Below are 23,195 nucleotides of genomic sequence, written 5' to 3'. Positions count from 1 at the left end.
AAGGCAAGAGCCTAAAGATCCCTCTACAGGGAACTGGTTCACAAATGACAGCACATTCATATGCTGGAAAGGTATGCCACTACTAGAAATGCTGGCTTGGAAGGGTAGCAACACACAGGTGTATCAATTCTCCATAATGTTCCATCAAATTTCAATCAACACATTAGAGAGATGGAACACTGAGCTGGGTGGACCACACACTGCAGTGCAGTGGGCACTACATCTTGCCGTAAGGGAGAGATAAAGAGCTAAGAATGAAGTCCAGAATATCCATGGCAATGCGCTAAACTTTGCTTTTTGAGGATTTAAAAAGCACACAGGTGGGGCAGTAAACTGCTCTTTTTGAATAGCGATATGGTTCCAAAGGAGGATCAAGCAAAAAACGTAGAATGTTGGTGGATGTTTTGTTAGTAGAGACATTGTTATATGTGGTACCTCCCTGTCTTTTAATATCTTCCAATGTGCTGCCAAAAAATTATAGACTTGAAAAGTGTGCTCCAAACAAAAGGGATATTAAAAACCACTAGTATAGGAAAAATCTATAATGACATGGAAAGATAGCTACATATTAAATAAAAGAAACCACTTGTAAAGCAGCATGCAAAATATATTCCCATTTTTATTAGAAAAAGAATAAGCAGGCATTGGGAACTATGTGTTGGATATAGACTTGAACTGGGATGTAAAAGTGGTTCTCTTTGGAAGATGGGAGTAGGAATAATTTCTATTTTCTTATTCTTACTCATTGATACTTCCTCAAACTACTATAATAAATATGTACTGTATTTGCATTGAGAAATTTTAATAAAGTTGTAGTTTTCTAATAGTTAAGGGGCAAATTTTCTTGCATGCATGCGCACGCACACACACATCAATCCAAAGTGGAGTAAACATTTTAAAAAATCTTTATACATATAAATATATAAGCAAATATATATATTTAGCTTTGCCGATGCCTGCAAATGTTCTGCAACATCACTCAGAATTTTAGTGGGGGGTAGGCAGCCTCTGGAATGAAAGAATCTTCTCCCATGCAAAAATATATGGAACACTTGCAGGCACATCCCCTACTGAATTCTCCTGGGAGGTACGCAGATACCATGTAGCGTCACTCTTCACAGTCAGAGGTTAAAAATGAGGCAACGATCTGGTAGGCTTTGTTCTTCTATTCTGTAAATCTGCACAACTGTGAACCAGCCCAAGCCGTTTCTGCTGCCATTTGATGGTGAAGATACCCTGTTCATTAAGGGCGACAAGTCACAGCTCTCTAATGGTCCCCTCCACTCAGTCTGCCCAGCCCCTCAGAGGCTCGTTCTTCATTAATGGTGCCTCACTGCTGACAGAGCACAGAGGAGTCTTTGTGCATGACCGATCATTTCCAAACGATGAGAAGATGACCCAGCTAACCCTAAGAACCCACTTCTGAAGTGCAATCTAGTCGCACGCAGCAGAGCCCAGCTATATGCACTCATCCATAAATGTGACTCAGTGTTGAGAACAAAAGCCAAAGCAACTCTCTATTAGGAAACTCAGGGGAAGAAAAGCAAAGTAACAAGTCTAAGGTTCAACATGACATGAGCAGACTGATGCCATAGAAATACAGTCTGTCACTCCGCACAGTGCTGTGGCTAGAAGTTTGAGAATCTGCAAGATAATTAACTATTGGCTGGGCTACAAAGTGGAAAATTAGAGCTGATAAGGCCAGTGGACCATCCTTTTGAACTGTGTGTTGAATGGATGAATGAATGAATTATGAAATAGCTTATCTTTTAAATAAAGGGAATATGATTCCAGACATCTGAAAGGATGTTATCAACACACCACTCTCATTTTTTTGAGCACCTACTTCATGTTCAACTCTGCCATTCCATATACTTGTAGGGTAGAGAGAGATAAAAAGTAGGAATTTTTCACTTTTGAAAAAAATTTTGAGTTAGGTTAAGATTAGGAAATAAATTCCCCAATCATTAAAAAGGACAGATCACAGATTGGGAATGTTCACTTCTCCCTCTCTTGACTGGACTCATAGAGTTAACAAAATCACATCACAACCACCTTTTAAAGCTTAGCCAGAAATGTGGCAATAGCAATTCCTCTTACAGTGGCCTCAGCTGCAGCCACTCCTCAACTCTTATCTGTGAGCCGGTGTCTGGATGAGCTCCCGCAGGTGCATGTCTGCTTTTAATCATTACTAAAATCTCGGAGGTGAATACAATTGTTTCCCCATTCTACAAATGAGGAAACTGAGGTTTAGAGAGGTTAAGTAAACCTGTCCAAGGTGGCAGAACTATAATAGTACGTGAAAGCCAGGACTCAAGCTTCTTAGATGAGCACCTGAGAGAGGAGGGGAAGCGGCACTGGCAGTTGGAAAGGGCTTGCCCCACCAGTGTTCTGAAGCACATTCTAAGCTCCTTCGCCCCCGGCTATCACTTAATCTCTTTACAAGCCAAGGCCAACCACTCTTGCCCACCTACCTCACAGGAATGTGAGGTCCAAATGAGAGTGGGTATATGAAGTCTTGGAAACGCTAAAGCATTTTACAGAACGGCATGCTGTTATTTAATAAAAGGACACAAGACTGACTCATACTCTTTAGGAGCAAACACTTCAGTCTTCACCGCCTCAACTGAAAAGCCACATACTCTTGTCTTCCAAGTAAATCCCTTAAATAAACTGCATAGGATTTTCTTAAGCAGTATTTTCAAGAGGAAGGGCTCAGGTATGCATGCTGGTACTTGAACTGGTCTCTGCAGGGAGTTTTAGTGTCTTAAATTTAATATAGACACCCTGCCTGAGCTATTTATCCTGTATGAAGAAAGTAACAATTCTATTGTTACTATCTATTATGTTACAAAGAAACAACTACTGTAATTTTCCACCCTTAATCAATGACATACAAGCATGAGAAAAAAAAATACATTCTCATGAAAGGGACACTTTATATACAGCAATTCACATTTTATTATCATCACCCACATTAATAGCAAAGTCCACAGTTCAGTTCCCAGGAAACATAAAAATGGGTGTTTTATATAAGACACACCTGCATGTAATGTGATAACATGGATTTTTATTTAAGCTGCTATGATTTACCAGTTCATTAAAAGGCAACCACATGATTAAAAACTATGCAATTACAACATAATTTCAAGCAATTAAAAACAATGAATCGTGGGGCCACTGTGGGAGATCTATGGAATAATCTGGCATTTCAAGTAATGTCAAGGGGAAACCCTGTCATCTCCTTCCACCTAAGAGTCATTAAAAACAAACATTTTAAAATAACCTGCTCTGACTGACAGTCAGGACTCAGCACAGGCGGCGTGGGGACACCCTTGCCGGTGGGGCTGGCGGAAGCGCCGTCACTCCAGCATGTGCCGCAGCACTGAGTGGTCCACCTCTGCGGCCACGAGGCCCTGGTGCAAGCTCCGGAAGGTGGCCTGCCTCCCGTAGCGCTGCCGCCACCGCACGAAGGCCTCCACGATCTGCGACTGCACGTTGTGGGGGTGGTTGGCCTTACAGCGGTAGATATCTGCCTGGGACAGGCCCAGGGACAGCACCGTGGGCTCCCACTCGGGGCCCAGCCTCTGGGCCAGCTGGTTAATCTGCCGGTCGGAGGGGGAGCTGTTGAGGACGTGCGGGGGAACTCCAGCCGTCCAATCATCTGGGGAGGAAAAAGACAGGAAGGCTCAATAAATACACGAGCACATCAAAGATGGGCAGAAATGAGAAATGAGGGGAGAGTGAGACAGATGGCCTGGGCCAACTTTTCCGAGACTCCTTGGGGAGCCGCTCAGTACAATGCCATGTTGAGGGATTAAGAAATGGAGTTTAGAGTCTATGCAAATGTTTATTACAGCAAATTAAAAAAATAAGAAAATGAAAATAACCAGAAATCCCACCAGAGAAACCCACTGATGATAATATTTTGGTCTACATCCTTTCAGTTTTTAATATATAAAATGTACATTTGGGATCTTACTGTACATGCTATTTTGTAACGTGCCTTTTTTGCTTCGATATATTTTGCCAGACGGGCCAAGCAAGGTGTTCTGGGAGATTTAAGAATGGCTGCACACCCCCAGCACCCTCTGGTGCTGGCCTGTGGGCCTAGGGGTAGGGCTGGATCCCAAGGCAGTGAACGTCCCTCCCTGCAGGGGTGGCCAGTGCTGAGCGGCGATGGGCAAAACCAAACACTGTTCTCTCCTGATGAACTTCAACTTGAAGAACCACCAAGGAAATGTGCAGTTTCTAACAGAAGCAGGAGCCAAAGGCCTGCTGAGAAAAAAACAAAACAAAACAAAATGTAGAGGTCCAGAGGCAGCAGGAAGAGAGGAGGGAGGAGTTCCTTGTTGGCCACACGGGCCAGGGGAGTAGAGTTACCATCCTGGCAGAGCCAGGAAGGAAGAGAAAGCATGTTCTGCAGAGAAGCAGCGAGAGAACCTGACCTTTCACTTCCTAAACTAAATTCCAGGTTCCCTCAGGCCAGTCAGCTGAGGACACCTGACACTGAACAAGTAATTATAAACATGCTGAGCATAACCAATGGAAAGTGTCACCGGTTATGCAGAAGGGTTGCCTAACTGAGTCTGGCCAGAGAAGGCCTTCCAGAGGAAAGAAGAGTAAAGCTGAGGCCTACAGCTCAGGAGGAGCCAGATGAAGGGGAGGAAAGGGAATGCATGTCCTGTGCAGAGGGAACTGCAGGTGCAAAGGCCCAGAGGCAGGAGAGGACAGCACAATCAAGGAGGTGAAAGACGCACACACTGGTAAAAGTTCACAGATAGAGAGGGTCTCTGAATATCCAAAATTATGATGCTAGTAACTGGTTAGGCCAGGATTAAGAGTCAGGTTTTCATTCTGCTGGCTCAGACATTTGTAGGCTAGCTATAGCAGTGTACTTCACCTCCTGGCCATCAGCATCCAGGGATTTGGGTCGATCTCCCCTCACTGCTCACCAGCCTCCTGTTTTGATTTACAAATTCAGTAAGAAAGCAAAACTATTCCTACTAGAATGGCTGATGTTTTCCACTGCAAGTGCCATCAGCCAACGCCTTAGGCATGAATTGCAAAAATACTGTCAAGGACTCTTTCTTGTGTTTGTCAACAGGGCAACTTAAAAAAAAAAAGGTAACTTCAGATGTTCATATGTAAGGAATTATTTATTTCTTGCAAAAGTTTGCACTATGTCACATAACCTTACATGGCTGCCTTGGCTCATCTTCAGCAATAACGTCTACTATTCCTTTCTCAATTATGCCTGTATCACATGATAAGTAATGTGTGATAAAATTCATAACTAAATTCATAACTGAAGATCGGGAAAGATCAGAGTCATTTATATTCTGAACATTTCATTCTACAGGGGCTGTGTCAAGGTAGCTTTATGAACTTATAATGACATGAAATTCAGTTAGCATGGCCTTTCTTTTGAACTAGGAGGCAAACCATTTTGGTTTGATGCCTCAATTTATTTCCTCTCTGTTTTCTTTAATGGGTTTGGGTTTTCTGACAGAGAAAGCTAGTATTTGAATGCACCAAAATTGTAGACTTTGAAAAATTCAAAATTTCTGTCTTTTGTGTGTGTAGTGTTTGCTAAAAATGATTTTATTTTAGTGTAAGTTAAACAGTATTGTAAAGGAACAATTTGACTATGAAACTGAGTCAAGTTTTATTGAAAAGAGTTTAAAAAAAAACAACATGAAGGCAAGTGGCCCGTGTGGTGAGCTGGCCCATGCGGAGAGCTGGCCTGCATGGAGTGCTAGCCTGAGCAGGAGTGCTGCCCCACGAGGGAGTGCTGGCCATGCAGAGAGCTGGTGCAGCAAGATGACACAACAAAAAGAGACACAGAGGAGAGACAAATAGGAGACGTGGCAGGTCAGGTGAGGTGGTGAAAGAAAACGATCACCTCTCTTCTAATTCAGAAGGTACCAGCATCAGTTCCCTGAGCCACCCAATGAGAATACAGAAGAACACACAGTGAGTGAGCACAAAGAGAAGACAATGGAGGGAGGGGGGAGAAATAAATAAATAAATAAATAAATAAATAAATAAGGAGCTACTGACCAAGATTTTATGTTAATTGTAATGATTTTATGGATTTCAAAGATTGGGGCTTGTTAAAAAAAAATCAAACAACATAGAAAAATATAAAGAAGAGAGGAACAAATCATCCAGTATCCCACCAGAGTGTATACAGTTGGTGAACACCATTCTGGATATGTCATTATGTGTATATTCTGTTAGAAAAGTTGGTAGATGGCAATGATTTCTTTAAAGCTTATTATGTAATAGCTTTTTTCCTAAGAACTATTGAATTTAATTGTGCTTGAGTTCAACAGAAAGAAAAGAGGTAGATGTGAAACTAAGTGGCTTTCTGACTTTCAGTTAAATCCTTTTATTAAAACACAAAAGATTTAATGTTAGGGAGAAAAAAAGGTTATTAAAATTTAACAGATTATTTATTTTCATATTAATGCTCTATAATTAACACTTTACATTTCTTCTCCCTTTCCTCTTGCTTCCTGATTTTTCTTGTTTTGTTCATATCATTTGTAGTTTGTCAGGATGCATAATATTTATACTTTCTTCATAATATTTATACTTTCTTCATAATATTTATACTTTCATAATATTTATACTTTCTTAATCTCCATAGTTGCTTAGTCTTAAGACTACACCATAATGGTTTAAATGCTGTTCAGTGGTTTTTTGGTGTTGTTATTGGTTTGTTTTTGTTTTTTAACTAAGGCATTTCTACACCTAAGTCTGTTGTTTTGATTTGAATAATTTGAGTCAATTTCAAATTGGTGGTTTCTTTTTTCCAAGAAATATTTGTGGGTTGCTATATTCCCTAATTTCTTTTAGATCAAAACTATCTGCTTCTTGCCTTGGTCCTTGAATAATGACTTGATATTTTTAATAATAATTTTATAGTTATATTACTTTAATACTTTATATTATAATTAAGAATCATAATATAATTTTCATAGTGTTCATAATTTATTCCCCTTATAAGTTTGTAGACATTGCTCATATTTTATGGTGGGGAATTTTGATAGCAGCGGGATCATTTTTCCTTTTATGTAACTTGTTTTTTCTGTCTGGAGTACTGCAGCTTTAGACCAGGATATATCTTTGCCATTCAATACCTACTTTTCCAGGTATGACATACGACCTTTTGACCAAAGATTCAGTTCCTTCTTTCTCACCCCAAAATCTTTCCAGGTTTTAGCTTTGCACTCTTTTTCTGCTCCATATCTTAGATGGATTTGCCAATGCTCTTGTGGCTATCCTTTCCTTTCTTATTGCTTTAGGTCCCTTCCTGTGATTTCTCTCACCCTACCCCCTCCCTGTCATTCATTTGATTTTTGGCCATGTCTATTCTGGTTTTCCCTGGTTTTAATCCATTTATTTGCCTTGTATGGTGTTTTTGTTCTCAATTTCCTCAACCTATCTTTATTTTATTTTTTAAAAAGATTTATTTATTTATTTCTCTTCCCTTCCCCTCCTCCCCCCCCCCCCCCCCCCCCCGCCACCTCGGTTGTCTGTTCTCTGTCTATTTGCTGCATCTTCTTTGTCTGCTTCTGTTATTGTCAGCGGCACGGGAATCTGTGTTTCTTTTTGTTGCGTCATCTTGTTGTGTCAGCTCTCTGTGTGTGTGGCACCATTCCTGGGCAGGCTGCACTTTCTTTTCACACTGGGCGGCTCTCCTTACGGGGTTCACTCCTTGCACATGGGGCTCCCCTACACAGGGGACACTCCTGCGTGGCAGGGCACTCCCTGTGTGCATCAGCAGTGCACATGGGCCAGCCCCACACGGGTCAAGGAGGCCCGGGGTTTGAACCGTGGACCTCCCATGAGGTAGACGGACGCCCTAACCACTGGGCCAAGTCCGCCGCCTCAACCTATCTTTAAAACACCTATTCTGTAGTTTTATCATAACTATAGTCTGAGTTTTCGGGGTTTTTTTCCTTCTTTCTGAATGTACACTGAGTCTTCTATAGCATGAAGTACTTATCAAGTTGAATTTTCTTGGACTGTGTGGTGGTTTGAAACTATATGTGTCCCCAGAAAATCATGTTCTTAAAGCTAACCCATTCCTGGGGGTGTAAACCTATTGTAAGTGGGGCCTTTTGATTGGGTTACTGCAGTTAAGGCATGGCCCAGGGTGGGTCTTAATCCTCTTACTGGAGTCCTTTATTAATGGGCTGAATACAGTGAGAGAGGGACAGAGAACGAGAGAGAGTGAGAGCCACAGAAGCAAGAAGCTAAACGCAGTGAAACCCAGAAGAGAAGGGAGAGACCAGCAGATGCTGCCATGTGGCAGAGTTGCCCAGGACCTCTGGCAGCCAGTCTTGGGGAAGAAAGCATTGCCTTGATGATGACTTGATTTGGACATTTTTCTCAGCCTCAAAACTGTAAGCCTGTAAGCTAATAGAAACAGGCCAGCCCATTTTTATAGTTATGCTTTGAACAGCTTAGCAAACTAAAATTGACCAGGTTTTCTTTCTGATCAGATTGGTATATGTTTAGTTTTGCAAGCTGTGTTCCTTTCTTTCATTCCTCCGCTGCAGCATTTTCACTTGTCATGACACTTATCTTCATCTTGTTCATAGTTAACATAGTTAACATAGTTAACATCTGTTCATAGTTAACAGAGATTTTCTGTCCAGAACAGTTTGTTTGGTCTGTTGTATGGGACTGGTGTGCCCTTGACACTCTCCTCATTTTATATGGGACCAGTTGCCTTTCTCCTTATGAATACAGTTTGAGGTTGCCGGTGGCTTTCCATCCACTTGGCTACAGCCTGAGACCTTGCTGAGGAGGAGAAGCAGGAATCTGTGGGCCTTCCTTGCTGGGGGCTTTGCTCTGTTCTCTCTTTTGGAAGTCAGTTCCATGTCTCATACCAGAGCTTGCTCTGCCCAGCAGGGTGCACCTACTCTTGCGGTCTCCTTCACTTAAGTCAGCACAGAAGAGAGCCTGCCCTGGGTCACCTTTCTGCCTCTGGTGAAGGTTTTCCTTGATATTTACCAAGGCTGTGGACTCACCTCCACAGCCAGGAGGATGGACTGAATTGTATCCCCCAAAAAGACTCCCTTGTGTCCTAACCCCTAGGCCTGTTAATGTGAACATATTTGTAAACAGGATCTTTGAAGATGATGTTAGATAAAATGAGACCAAACTAGATTAGGGTGGGGCTTAATCCAACATAACTGGTGAAATCTGGTCACAGTAAGACAGAGACAGAGCCCGTCATGTGACAGAGGCAGAGCCTAAAGTTATGCCACAAGCCAAGGAACACCACGGACTGCCAGCCACCTACCAGAGCCTGGGAAAAGGCATGGAATGGACTCTCCCCTTTTCAAGGAAGCAAGGCCCTGCCAACACCTCGACTTCAAATTCTAGCCTCCAGAACCACGAGACAGTACGTTTCTGTTGATTAAGCCGGTGGTAACACTTTATGATAATTTGTTACAGCAGCCGTGGCAAACCAAGACAACCAACTTCTCTCCATAATGATCTATGTTAGAAGGCATCCTCAGGATTTTGTTACCTCACCTTCATTCCCCAGGACAGCTTCTGAGCACTTAGGCGGGTGGTTCCCCAAAAGATATGGCATAGTACTACAACGTGTTTTTTGTTTGGGTACTGCTGGTGAATTTGGAGCTAGGTTTCTTTTTGATGTTGCTTTTTCACTCAGTATTCCCTTGGATCTTGGGGAGGCAACATCTTTGCTTCTGCTATACTCTGTCATCATTCTCTCTGACTCCTGTCCCACTATTAAGGCACATGTTGTGAGTCTATTTGGAAGTGAGGGGAGAATACGTTCTCATTCTTCTGCACTTTTAAGGCATAACCCCCTTATGAAAAATGCCACATATCTGGGACCTGACCAATAGTCTTTGGATATGGGCTCAGACAAAGATAACTGGCTCATAAGCACTGCTCTCCCAAGAGCAAGTCGAGTCCTTTGAACTGGACACCTGAATACTCATAAAGAAACAGTAAGGGCAGTCTGTGCCATTTGACCTCTATTTGGAAAAGCATCTTCATGGGGCCCTTTCAGCTTGTGAATTCTGCCGAACACAAGGTTACTTAAATACAAGAGTCCTAAGACCTTACTATCAATGCCCTAGGATACACTACATAAAATTAGGTCAAGCTATAAATTAATCCAATGTGGCCAAAGCTCAATGTACACCCCACTACTAATGATAGTAAATGGATGGAAATCTTGTATTCTAACAGTAATGTACCTATTTTAATAAGATTAGAAAAAGCATAAATAGCCTCTCAAACCCTTGATTACAAGGATAAAGATAAGTAAATTAAAAGTGAGTAAATTTAAAGAAAAACATTAAATTAGTGGTTCAGGTAGTATACAAATATGGCAAAAATCATGCAAGTGGAACACAAATGACTGAAGTTTGGGAAGTTCAGTATTTCTCAACAGGTGTTTCGCTGGCACTTCAGGCAGGACAATCTGTTGTGCAAGGCTGTTCCCAGTACACAGTAGAGCCTGCAGCATCCCTGACCTGCACCTACTAAGCACTAGTAACAGCCCCACTGCTCTAAGTACACATGTTCACAAACCCTGGGGAAGGCAGTTCTACCCCAGTTAAGAATGAACACACAGTGTGGCCTAAGAAATGACCACCCTAGTTTTAAAAATCTTAAGAAATTTAACTTCTTTTATACTGATTAAGTGTTCTCTCTTATACAGATCCTGAATCTTTTCATGCAACCCTTTAATCCCATTCTCAGTGAAGTTCAAAAGCAGCAACAAACTCTGAAAAACCCATCTACTGCAATGAAGCTGAGAACCCCCTTGAAGGGGTGCAGTGCACCCCTCCCCCACTGCCCACACCTTCCCCTACTTACCCTCCCAGCTCCATCTTTGTGATCACTGCATGAATGAAAATTGTATAGTGTTTCCTTCTTTCTCCAACTATTTCCTCTTCCCTCACCCACATCTATCAATAACTGCTCTATCTTCAAACCTAAAGATCTTCTTTTCAATTTGTACTGCATTTAAAGTCAGATCTGAAAGTTTTACATGTAACTTTCTCCTCATAAGCTTCTTATAGGCCTCCAGAGACCAGGTGGTCTTCTGCAACCAGTGGGCCCTTGCTGAGCACAAAATGGTACTCAGTGTGCTCTTTGTGAAGAAATGATGATAGTCTCAAAACAAAAAATTCCCCCAAGTCAAGATTCTGACTTTGTCTGCCTGTTAGAAAGTGAAGCCACCCCTTCTAACCCCTCCCTGGGCAGACAGCACCCCTGGGCTCCTCTTGGCTAGGAGTAGGCTCTCTGAGTGAAGGAAAGTCCACAGGCCCAGAGTCCTACCTGGTCAACCTCCTCCTTCTTACCCTGCATCCTAAGACATGCATCTACCTTAAAGGTGACCTGAGAAGAGGAATTATGCAAGACCAAAAGCACGGTTTGCATAGGCTGAAGGCTGAGGACCAAAGAAGAGGCACAGTAGTCATGTGCACAGCTGCAGGAGAGCCAGGTGAGTCTGCAGTCAGGGCCTACTAACAGAAGGATTTCTTAACTCTAAAACTCCTCTTTTAACATCAGTTATATAGTGATATGTGTGGAGATATCCTAAGCACAGATCAGTTCTTTATAAAAGTGACTCAGCTGGAAACAGGGTAGCACTTTTTAAAACTCTACACACTCCACTGGAGAGTCTAGTATTATACCAGTCACCTCAAGTCCCTGCTGCAGTGAGGCACTGTTACAGATGGAAGCAGCATATACTCCAGGATTGCAATAATTTTTATCATTATAAACTATATCAATTAATTCAACATATCACTAGACTGAAGAGAAAAGTCATTATTATCTTAACAGATGCAAAAAAAAAGCACTTATAATTTTAAAAAGATTTCTTCAAAAAAATAGAAATAGAGGGAACTTTCTTAACTTGGTAAAGAGTATAAACAAAAAACCTTTATTAAGCATTTGATTGAATGGGGAATCTTTATCTTCTCTTTAAGGCTGTGAGCAAGACAAGAGATGCCATTACTGGAGGTCCTGACCAATGTTGTAAAGAAAGAAAAGGAAATTAGATGTAAGCATTTGAAGGAAATAGATAAAATGATTACTATGTCCAGACCATATGATCTACAAAGAAAAGATCAGAATCAACGGAAAATCCATTGGAAAAAATAAGACAATTGAGCAAAAATATCAGATTCAAGATCAACTTAAAAAACACACACATAACAAAACAGTGTTTCTATATTCTAGCAATAACTAATTATAAAACATAATAAAAAATAGAATAACCAATGAACACTATAAAGGATCTAGGAATTAACTTAGCAAAGACAACGTAAGACCCTATGGGGAAAATTTTGTACCTTTACTAAAAGACATATAGCAAAATCTGAAAAAATGGAGACTCTTTCAAAGCTCTGAGAGGGATAACATTGTTATAATACAAAGATGACAATTAAAATTCCATAATGGGGAAAGAAGAGGCTTTCCCCAAACTGGGAAAAACTAGCTAATTATATATAGAAAACTCAAATTGGATACTGAATTTACATCATAAACAATAATGGATTCCAGGTGGATTAAAGGCCCAAATGGGAAAAGGCAAACTTATAAGGCTATGAAAATCATGTAGGAGTATCTTTCTGACTTGGAGTGGGAAAGAAATTTTAAAAAATAATCCTCAAAAACACAGATTATAAAATGAATTTTTCTTATATCAAAATTAAGGATTTCTGATTAGTGCAGGAGACCATGATGAAAGCTAAGAGAAGCAGAATGGGAGAAGATATTTACTAATGTCTAAAAAAGGGAATACTATCTAGATTATATAAGGTGCTCTGGAAAACCAATAGCGGGAAGATAATAACCTCCACAAGATAAAGGGCAAAGGCATGAATAGGCAATTCAAATAGGAGGAACACAAAAGCAAACATATGAAGAGATGCTGAAATTCAGACCCTTAAAAATAAAAATGGAAATAACGATAATATATCACTTAATGTGCATGGAAAGTTAGTCAATGCCAAATTTTGGCTGGGATGTGGAGGTGTAGGGTAACTTATTCACTGTTGGTTTGGAGAGCAAGCAGGCAGTGTAGGGCAAAATTGAATATACCATGTGCAACCTTCTTCCTAGGAATATGTATCCAAGAATAATTTGGAAGAAGACACATAAGGGGACATGTGATAAGGTTATTTGTGTGAAGTTGCACTATTTGTGCTAGCAAATATAGCATATACCCTGTAACCTGGCAATCCTGTTTCTGAGTATATATATCCCCCCAAAATGCTCATACTTATTTATGAGGTTGTTTATAAGAAGTAACATTGTTGGAATAATGGAGGTAGAAGCACTCTAAGAGTTCATTACTGGGGCAATAGATAAATAGATATGAAGGGGCACAATAGTGTATACTGTGCAGTTTGAAAGGATGGACTAAACAGAGTGCAGAGTAAAAATGTATGAAAAATATTGAGATCTAACAACAGAGTAACTTAAAGATAAAATTTCAAAACAAAACTATTTATAAACACACATACAAATAAAGGAATATATATCAGACAGAATAGTTATCAAAGGGAGGGAGGGGAATGCTAGTGGGGATGACAGTGAATGAGTGAATAAAAAACAAGAAAGAAGCTTTTCATGGACCAGTTAAGGAAGTGCGCCATAAACAAAGAAAGAAAAAATGAGAGAATGAATGAATGAAAGTCAAGAACCGTGCTGTAAACGCAATCATCTCCTAAAATGATTATAAGCCCAACTTACTCCTAAGGCTAAGGATATCTAAATCTACGTTTATCTGCGCAGCTGGAAGAAAGTGGCCAGGTTGGGAAAGTTAGCCTGATCTGCCATCTCCCAGGCCTCCCCTTGTCCCTTAGTGCAGTGGCTCTATAGACATCCTTCGGGCTGAGGGGGTTGGCTACCTAGAAAAGAAAGAAAAGCACCTTGAGAAGAAAAAATAATCAGACTCTTATGTTCTGGACAGATAATCACAGACAACAATCGGTCCTCACAGAGAGGTGGAGAAATAAACTGGTCTTTTTGAAACCAATTTCCAGGATGATGAAGTGACAGCCTACTTCAAATAACAAGGCCATGCTGCAAAATACAAGTAAATGATATCTATTGTATTGGAAAATGTGATTTAACACTCAAGCCTGTGGAAGGTCAACAACAAAACTGTTTGCAGTAATCGAATTCTCACTGAATTAAAAGGGTGTGCAGCTGGGTGGGCACAACTCTGGGCTAACAATTAAACAGACCTGGTTACTACCTAAATTTGAATCTGCCACCAGCTAGCCATATAACTTGGGTTAAGTCACTTAGCTTTCTCAGACTGTTTTCTCATTTGTAAAAGGTAAATCAGATGATTTTCAAGATCTCATTTAGATATATCATGTTAAACTATCTTTTTTAAAAAGCAATTTTATTACTTTCTGCAGGCAGATCTTACTTTTTAAATTTCTCATTAAATCAACAATTATTCACTTATCATTATACCACTTTACATGTCTTCTAAGAGAGAACCAAGCCTTTTGGGTTTTTAGTAATGGCTTTTGCTTATTTGTTTCTGCTTTGCAAAGACCACACCTGGAAACGTATCCCTCCATAGCAAAAAAGGTAAAATAAATACTTGGTACAGTAAGTTTTTTCAAAAAAATATTAAAACTTTAAAAGTTCATTTGACAGTTCAAATGCAATGAATGAGCCATTCATTTTTCTTGCACCCTTGAATGGATGAATCAATTTGCTGTTCATCCTGCTCCTTGAATATGCTATCCTCAAACCTTAGGGCTTGGCTCTAGCTGCTCTCTCACCCTGAAACACTCTTCCACTAACTTTCTCCCTCAAATGTGACCTTCTCATTGCAGCCCAATCTGACCACACTATTCACAATCACAACTTCATTCCTCCTTATGATTCCCCCCTTACTTACACATCGCCTTCTAATATTTTCTATAATTTATATATGTGTTGTATTTATTGTTGCTGTCTGGCCCCACCCCACATACTCATCCCTGCTAGACTATACACTCCTTACAGGCAGGGGAGCTTTGTTGGTTTTGTTTTATGAGGTACCCCAGGCACTCAAAATAGTGCCTACTACATAGCAGGCACTCAAAAATTTATACTGGATAAAGGAATGAAGTCAAAGGATTAAATCATTAAAATTACAACATATCTCCATTCAGCTCTGCTCCCTTTGCCATAGCTATGGTGCTACCAAGTGCTCTTACTTATGGTTGACTTAGCTTTTAAAAAACAAAGAAATTACATTATGTGATCTGGGAGTGAATAGAAAAAAAAAATCAGTTGACCCCATAACAGGAAAATAGGGCCGAGGTTAGAGGTAGGCTGCTGTCCATTTTCTACACTGAACTGGGCCACAGTGAGCTCTCCCCTCCCACATCCAGGTTTAATTTTAATTTGGAAAGACAGACCAACAGACTCCCCAAGATGGCTTCCAGGTAAACGAGGCAGAATGAGGCCTGAGCCCAGAGTGTCCATGTCCTAGCACCTAAGGAAATGAACAAATTAAATAAAGAAAGAGACATCAAACAAAAGTGATAGCAGAACATCCTCCAATTCCTACCTCCCAGAAGGTATATCAACTATTCAACAATGTCAACTCTAAGAGATTCTCTCTAATATTCCCAAATCTGGAAAGGAACAAATAAGATGGGTTTTCCCAACATTTTTTTTTTCTCTTCTGACTTCAGGAGAGAGGGGATGGTAACAGCTAGCTGGAGGGAAAACAGTAACCAGCAATGTGACTGTCCCTATGACTGTCCCTGATAGCAGAGGAAATACAGTTCACATGGTTTCCGGAGACTCTGCAGAGCACAGGTGTGACATGTGCATACAGACAACTCAGCTGAGCTCACTCCACTGCCCTGACCCTCTAACTGCAAGTGACCTTAACCTAAAGAAATGTAGACAGAATAGAAAAGATCCAGTTCTCAAGTGTCAACAAACAGGGTGTCAAGGAGAAATCACCCCAGTGTATCAGAACAAAACAAAGGCTGGACACAGCTGCCTAAACATGAATAAGGATGGAATGGCGTGGCCTGGCAAAAGAGCAAACATACTATAGTAACACTGGTTTTTAAAAGGGATATTATTTGGGAAAAAAACGGACAAAAACAAAAATCTACAATCCCCAAGGAATAAGAAAAAGTATTTTTTGTCATAGAAAAAATTAAGAACATAGTAGGAACATGAATACATAGTAGGAAAACAAGGACTTAATAATAAGATGATCAAATACCAAAATGAGACAAAAAAAGAAGTTTGCTGGGGGAGTGGATATAGCTCAAGCAGTTGGTCACCCACTTCCCACATAAGAGGTCCCAGGTTTGGTTCCTGATGCCTCCTAAAGAAGATGAGCAAGACAGTGAACTGGCGTGAAGTGCTGGTACAGCAAGCTGACGCAATGAGGAGACACAATGAGCAGGGGAGTGGATGTGGCTCAAGCAATTGGGCACCTCCCTCCCACATGGGAGGTCCCAGTTTTGGTTCCTGGTGCCTTCTAAAAGAAGATGAGCAGACACAGAGCACACAGTGAACGGGCACAGAGAACAGACAATGAGTGCACACAAAGGAGGGGTGGGGGTGGGGGAAATAAATAAATCAATCTTTAAAAAAAAGTTTGCCTTGCTAAGATAATAAATTGAGAACTAAAATAGCATCACAACAAAACTAATAAATAAATTAGAAACACCAAGGAATATAATTAACATGATTCAAAATAAAATTACTTATATTCAGGTAAGATTTGAGGTAATCAGAGATAAAAGACAGAAGCCAAAGCAATTAAAGAGAAATGATAGGTATGGGGGAAAGAAATATATGACCTATTAAAAGGTTAATGGGAATCCTTGAAGTAGAAAATCTAGCTCAAAGTATGCAAAGACCTAATACAAGAAAATATTCCTAAAATTCATAAGCAACAGAATCTCTAAATTAAAAAAGTGGACTGTGTTTTAGGAAAAGTAGATACAAAATAATCAACCATAAGACATATCTTAGTTAAATTAGTAATTTCCTGTTCAAAGAAATCATGCCTCAAGCAAAAAACACAAGTTGCCTACAAGGTGGGAATGTCAATCAAATTTTTCAACTGCAAATTTAAATGCAAAAGATAATGACACAATCCTCCAAAATTATTTGGGAATTACACTGTAGTCTATGAAAACTATTCCTAGTCAAAATGATATTCAAATGTAAAAAGGCAATCAATAAATATCAACATGGAACAACTCAGAAACTTCCTACTCATGAGCCCTCCTTTTAAAATCCTGAAAATCTAGTCAGTGTGGTGAATAAAATAATCAGCAGTGGCCTATCTAGGAGAGTAGATGAAAACGGTTTGCCTGAGTTGAAGGCAATAAAGGATACATTGTGGAAAATTTAAAAATAATACCATCACCAAGTTGGTCTACTTTTCATATCACCATGCACCAGCAGTTTTAAACAATGCAAATTATAATCTCCCCTGTGCCCCTAGATTTGCCCTTTGATATAGATGACAGGAAAGCCACCAAAAAAAAATCAGTACTAGATGATGAACTCACTTAAATATAAAACAAATTCTGAACAACTGAGTGGAACATGATGCTATTTAATTTGACTATATAAAAACAGTAATATAACTAATCCAAATCAAGGCTAGATTATAGAATAGAATGGAAATATTATATACCTTAACTGAGTGAAAATAACAACATAACAAACCAAACTCTAGAAGGGGAGAAAGGAAGGAGTGTGCCTATGATCTCATCTCTCATGGCAGGGAAAAAGCCAATACTCTCTAAAAGGGAAAGGCACCAGTTAGGATAGGCTAGATTATCTATGTTTAGAAACAAGCCTTAAAACTCAGTGACCATGGGAGCTGATGTGGTTCAATTGTTGAGCACTGGGAAAGTTGGGAAAGTTGAGCACTGGTTTCCCACATACAAGGTCCTGGGTTCGATTCAAGACCCCTGGTACCTCAAAAAATAAAGAAAAGAAAAAAACAAAACAAAACAAACCCAGGAACCTAACAGAACAAGAGTTCACTTCTGCTCACACTCAAGCTGCTGCAGGCCCCAAGGACCCTCTAGGGCAGCCGCCCTCCGTGAGCTGGCTCTGCCTTCTACGCAGCCTTGATTATACGCACCTCCACATGCTCACCAGCATCCATGCTCGCCAAGGTGAGAGGAGAAAGGGCAGGAGACTGGCATTCTGGCAATTAAATGCACCCATCCATATTGTGACTCTGGGTACTTCTGCTCGCGTTCTGTAGCTACAGCCAATCTCAAGGTCCCACTCCACTTGAAGGGATTGAGTACATTTTTCTGAGGTCCCAGAAAGAACAGGGTGAGGAGCAATACTGCCCATCTGAGAAATTTATAATTGGAGGAAAAAAGTCAAGTTCTTCATAAACGCTTTTCTTAAAACTTGAGGAGGAAAAAAAATAACATTTCTTACTGTGAAAAAAACATTTATTTAAAGCTCAGTAATTCCTTAACTTTCACTGAGTTTCATTTTCTTCAATTATTCAACTACGATTAAATATAATGGCTTTTAAATATCAAAATCAGCACATATCTCCCTTGTATGAAAGCATTTTTAGCTATTTTCCTGTCTGTCCATCCATCCATTCTTCCATCTGCAAATATGCTTAGAGAGATGTCCAACAGGATTTTCATTTAAAGTTAATAGGCTTATTTTAGAGGGACACTACTTGCCTTTTTTTTTTTTCACTTTTCTGCATTGCTTGGATTCTTTATAATGAGAATGCATATTTTTTATAAACACAGTAAAGTTATTATGAGAGAGAATAGTCATGAAAGAGAAATATTCCATTATGAAGCTTGAAAACTGCCTTAAAACTCTTGGCCCAGCTGCAAGTCCTCCAGAAGCTCCTCCTCCCACCTCAACTGTGCCCCTGAGAGCATTGCCATGATCTGAGGGGTCTAGGCAAGGGGGCTGCTCCCAACTCCTCATCTTCTTTGCATTCATTTTGTACCAAAACAATTTTGAGAAAGATTGTTTTGAATTTTTCCTCTTTTCAACAGCTTAATCAAACTATTTCCCACAGACGATTATTATCCAAAATTTTCGTTAGTCTTCAAGGTCAAATACATAAATATTTAAACTGATGCCCCAACTAAAAACATGCTGGTTCTATGGCCCCTTGATATTTTTGTCTTTGCTGCTGGTTCCCGAGCAGGAGAGTTTAAGAACCTTCAATTGCATATTATACATGATAAAATAACTCTGACAGATTTAAATTTTCCTTATTAATCCTAAACCTGCCTTGAAAAAGACAAAGCTCATCGGTAACGAGTGCTTAGAAGGCAGTGACTCCCGGCATCAGAATCACATCCCTTTGATGGCGTTCAGCTGGGCTGAGTGGCTTGGAGATAAAAAATATCTCCAAATAAATAAAAAAGAAATAAAAAAGGAGGATGGTCACGTCAATTGTCAATTTGTCAAGCAAAATCCTTCAGAGCTATGACACAACAATCATCTTCAAAATGAAACTTCCAGTCTTCCAAGCAGCAGTGCAGTGGGAGACAGAAGACGGGCTTTTTTTTTTTTTTAAGATTTATTTGTTTCTCTCCCCTCCTCCCCCGCCACCCCCCCCAGTTGTCTGTTCTCTGTGTCTATTTGCTGCATCTTCTTCGTCGTCTGCTCCTGTTGTTGTCAGCTGCACGGGAATTTGTGTTTCTTTATGCTGCGTCATCTTGTTGTGTCAGCTCTCCGTGTGGGCGACGCCATTCCTGGGCAGGCTGCACTTTCTTTCGTGCTGGGCGGCTCTCCTTATGGGGTGCACTCCTTGCGCGTGGGGCTCCCCTACACGGGGGACACCCCTGCGTGGCAGGGCACTCCTTGCGCGCATCAGCCCTGCGCATGGGCCAGCTCCACACGGGTCCAGGAGGCCCGGGGTTTGAACCGCGGACCTCCCATGTGGTAGACGGACGCCCTAACCACTGGGCCAAGTCCGCTTCCAAGAAGACAGGCTTTTTACTTTGCTGCTTTCCCAAAGCTGGAAGGGGAGGTGAATACGGTGATTGTCAGAACCAATCATCAAAATAATTTTGCTAGAATGGTAGACTGACACTAACAAGATTTAATTTATTTTAGGGATCAACATGACATTATGTCATCAAGTTTAAAAAGTAAATCCTAAAAATATAGAATGTTTTAACCTGGCTTACATGCAGGTCAGGAGAAAAGGTTCCGATGTTTTAATTGATTACAAATCTAATATGATCCTAGCACAAAAAGTTAGAATAACTTTAGTTTCATTAACTAAGTTTTAAATCAAGAACAAGGGAGATGAAATTCTCACAGAATCCACATTAGTCACACAACTTTCAAATCAATGACCTGATTGCACAGAGATGTAGGTGAAGCCTTAATCCAGGGCTGCTCACAGACCTTAATTAATATCTAGCAAGCACATATTAACACAGTGTGAGAGCATCTGGCACACAGCACTATGCCAAACTATGGGCTCTAGGAAGATAGGAACTGTGTCTGTCTTACTAGCTAGGACCTAGCACAACGTCTGGCACAAGCAGCTCCCAAAGAATATCTTTCAAGAGTTTAGTTTAAAAACCTACGGAGAGTGCTTGCTTCGGGCGGCAGATCAACTAAAGTTGAAATAATACAGAGAAGATTAGCATGGCCCCTGTACAAGGATGATGCGCAAATTTGTGAAGTGTTCCATATTTTCGTACAAGTTTTCTGAAAATCCACAATTTCTCTAATTAAAGTGCAACAATTTACAGATCTCAGTAATAACATAAGATTGTCATTTAATCTTGTAGCCTTGTTAACATTTTTTTTTTAAGATTTATTTATTTATTTATTTCTCTCCCCTTCCCCTTCTCCCCCACCCCGGTTGTCTGTTCTCTGTGTCTGTTTGCTGCGTCTTCTTTCTTTGTCTGCTTCTGTTGTTGTCAGCCGCATGGGAATCTGTGTTTCTTTTTGTTGTGTCATCTTGTTGTGTCAGCTCTCCATGTGTGTGGCACCATTCCTGGGCAGGCTGCACTTTCTTTCATGCTGGGTGACTCTCTTTACGGGGCGCACTTCTTGAGCATGGGGCTCATGCGGGGGATACCCCTGTGTGGCGCAGCACTCCTTGCGCGCATCAGCACTGCACATGGGCCAGCTCCACATGGGTGAAGGAGGCTCGGGGTTTGAACCACGGACCTCCCATGTGATGGATGTCCACCACCTGTTACCATTTTTAAAAATTAAAATATTACGTTTTTCCGTATTCTGTTCTAACCTGAGATTTCTTTTAAAAAATAATACATATAGTGTTTGTGTATGTGTGTGTGAAAATGAAAGAAGTTTAACTAAACAAAAAATATTTGCCATAACTACATGCTGTTCCCTTTTGTTATTTTTTAAATCCTGTTTGGGAACCTACTAAATTGATTTCATTTTCCATTAATGGGTAGCAGCTAGAGGTCTGGCAAAGTATGTTCTAGGGTACATTCAGTTGGCTAATTTCTACTCTACATTCAATAATTAACTCAATTGTCCACTCCTCCAAGCTGCCTCCCAGGACCTCTCCAAGCATAATCAAATCCTACCCTCCTTTGAGGGCCTGAAATGAGGCTGTGACAGTGAGGATACCTGGAAAGGGCAGATTCAGAGAGAGGAGGAGGTGGCCGGGAATGCACCTCCAGGCCACCCCTGAGCCCCACAATGGAGCCCAGTGCAGACATGAAGCTGGCTAGTAAGACAGGGAATCAATAGATGGATCTGGAACCTGGCAACAAGTCCACGTGGGCATCAATAACCCCAAAATGGCTGCTGGAAGACTACCCCCCACCAACATCCAGCCATCTAGAATAAGATTTCCTCCAGAAGCTAGGAGAAGCCCTGCATATTTCCCCAAGGACTTTATCACTGGGCCCTCACGAGGTGGGGAGGGGCAGACTGATGGGTGGGATAATCAATCAAAACAGCAAACGGCTGGAACTCCTCCCCTGTCATTAGCAAAGGGGTGGAATAATTAATGGTTCCAAAAGCAGGTGCAAGGCCTGAACTTACTCTCTCGCCTTTGGAACCCTGCTGTTGCCTTCACCATGTCCCAGTGCCTGTTCCTGCCCTCTGCATCCTGCTCTCGCTGTTTTTCGTCTGCCATGATGGCCACGCAAGTAAAACCTGGGAATTTATAATCTATATTGGGGAACTGTAGTCTGTAAATCAGCCCGCTTTATCACTTTTCAGCCCCTTCCTCCTCACCTAGGACCCATGATCTGTTATTTTCTCCCATTTCTCGTCCCTCCCTACCTGAATAAATTACTGGCCTAACTCACCCGATGTGTTCTTGAAATTCATTCCTGCAGCATAGTTAAGAGCCTAGACAAAATCTGGTAACAGAGAGGGTCTCATCCCCATAGATTCTTGGGCACTGAGCACTTCCTGGCTCACTGTGAGTTCTCAAAAGACAACGGTTCAAATAAATCCTTTAGAGGGGTGATGAAAGAGCTGAACCTGAAAACAAATAAAAGAGCCCATCCATCAGAGGCTGCACACTGGTAGCTGATGGACTGAATTTGGCCTGCAGATATATTTCATTTGGCCTGCACCGTTCAAAGACTACTGAGACGACAGTTGAAAATTGGGAGGTTTCACAAAATTCCAGATTTGTGGCCTCGCTTGTCAGCTCACCAGTCACCCTCAGGCTGGTTACCTCCCCAACATCTACCCTCTCCCCCAGTGTCCACGAAAGCCCAGCTGCCTGCCAGGCTGCTCGCCCAGATCTAGGATCTCCCAGCCTGATGCGAGTTTGTGCCTTCTTCCCCAGGTAATGAGAAAATCCTGTAGAGTATACACTGTGGTGGATGAGCCTTGAGCTGCCTGGAGGAAGGAAGTGAGTGCAGCAAAAAGGCTCAACCCTTCTAGATAATGATGACAAAACCCACCAAGTATCTGCAGTCTTTCCCCAGGATGAAAAGCTGCTGAGATAACTGTCTTAACTCGCTTTCCCTCTCTAGGAGAAGTGTAGAAAATGATGAAATCACAGGAAATAAGGGTAGACTTAGAACATTTCATTTTTTCCTTATATCCTTTGGCATCAAATGACACCATTTTGCACAGGTGGGTTTTCAATCAACTTGGGAGTCAGGATGGAAAATGTTTTAAATGCTGTATTGGTCTCAAAATGCCAGCTGTTC

At 41.0% G+C, this 23,195-nt stretch overlaps 1 protein-coding gene and 1 non-coding gene across 3 annotated transcripts in view; one reads left to right on the top strand and one right to left on the bottom strand.

Moving 5' to 3' along the window:
• Nucleotides 1–3,050: 3,050 nt before the first annotated feature.
• The window catches only part of CRADD (CASP2 and RIPK1 domain containing adaptor with death domain), a 199,657-nt gene continuing 179,512 nt past the window's right edge, over nt 3,051–23,195 (bottom strand). For both annotated transcript variants that reach the window (XM_004446731.5, XM_004446730.4), the window contains exon 3: nt 3,051–3,664. In XM_004446731.5, coding sequence (XP_004446788.1) covers nt 3,363–3,664 — 302 coding nt within the window. In that variant the 3' untranslated portion in view covers nt 3,051–3,362. The remainder of the gene's footprint in view (nt 3,665–23,195) is intronic.
• On the top strand, nt 20,631–20,734 carry LOC111760123 (U6 spliceosomal RNA). Its single transcript, XR_002793910.1, has one exon. It is a non-coding gene; the product is annotated as a U6 spliceosomal RNA (small nuclear RNA).

The sequence above is a fragment of the Dasypus novemcinctus genome, chromosome 12, assembly GCF_030445035.2.
Source record: "Dasypus novemcinctus isolate mDasNov1 chromosome 12, mDasNov1.1.hap2, whole genome shotgun sequence".
NCBI classification, from domain to species: domain Eukaryota; kingdom Metazoa; phylum Chordata; class Mammalia; order Cingulata; family Dasypodidae; genus Dasypus; species Dasypus novemcinctus.
The sequence above is the reverse complement of the archived record's forward strand: the minus strand, read 5'-3'. Positions and strand labels throughout refer to the sequence as shown.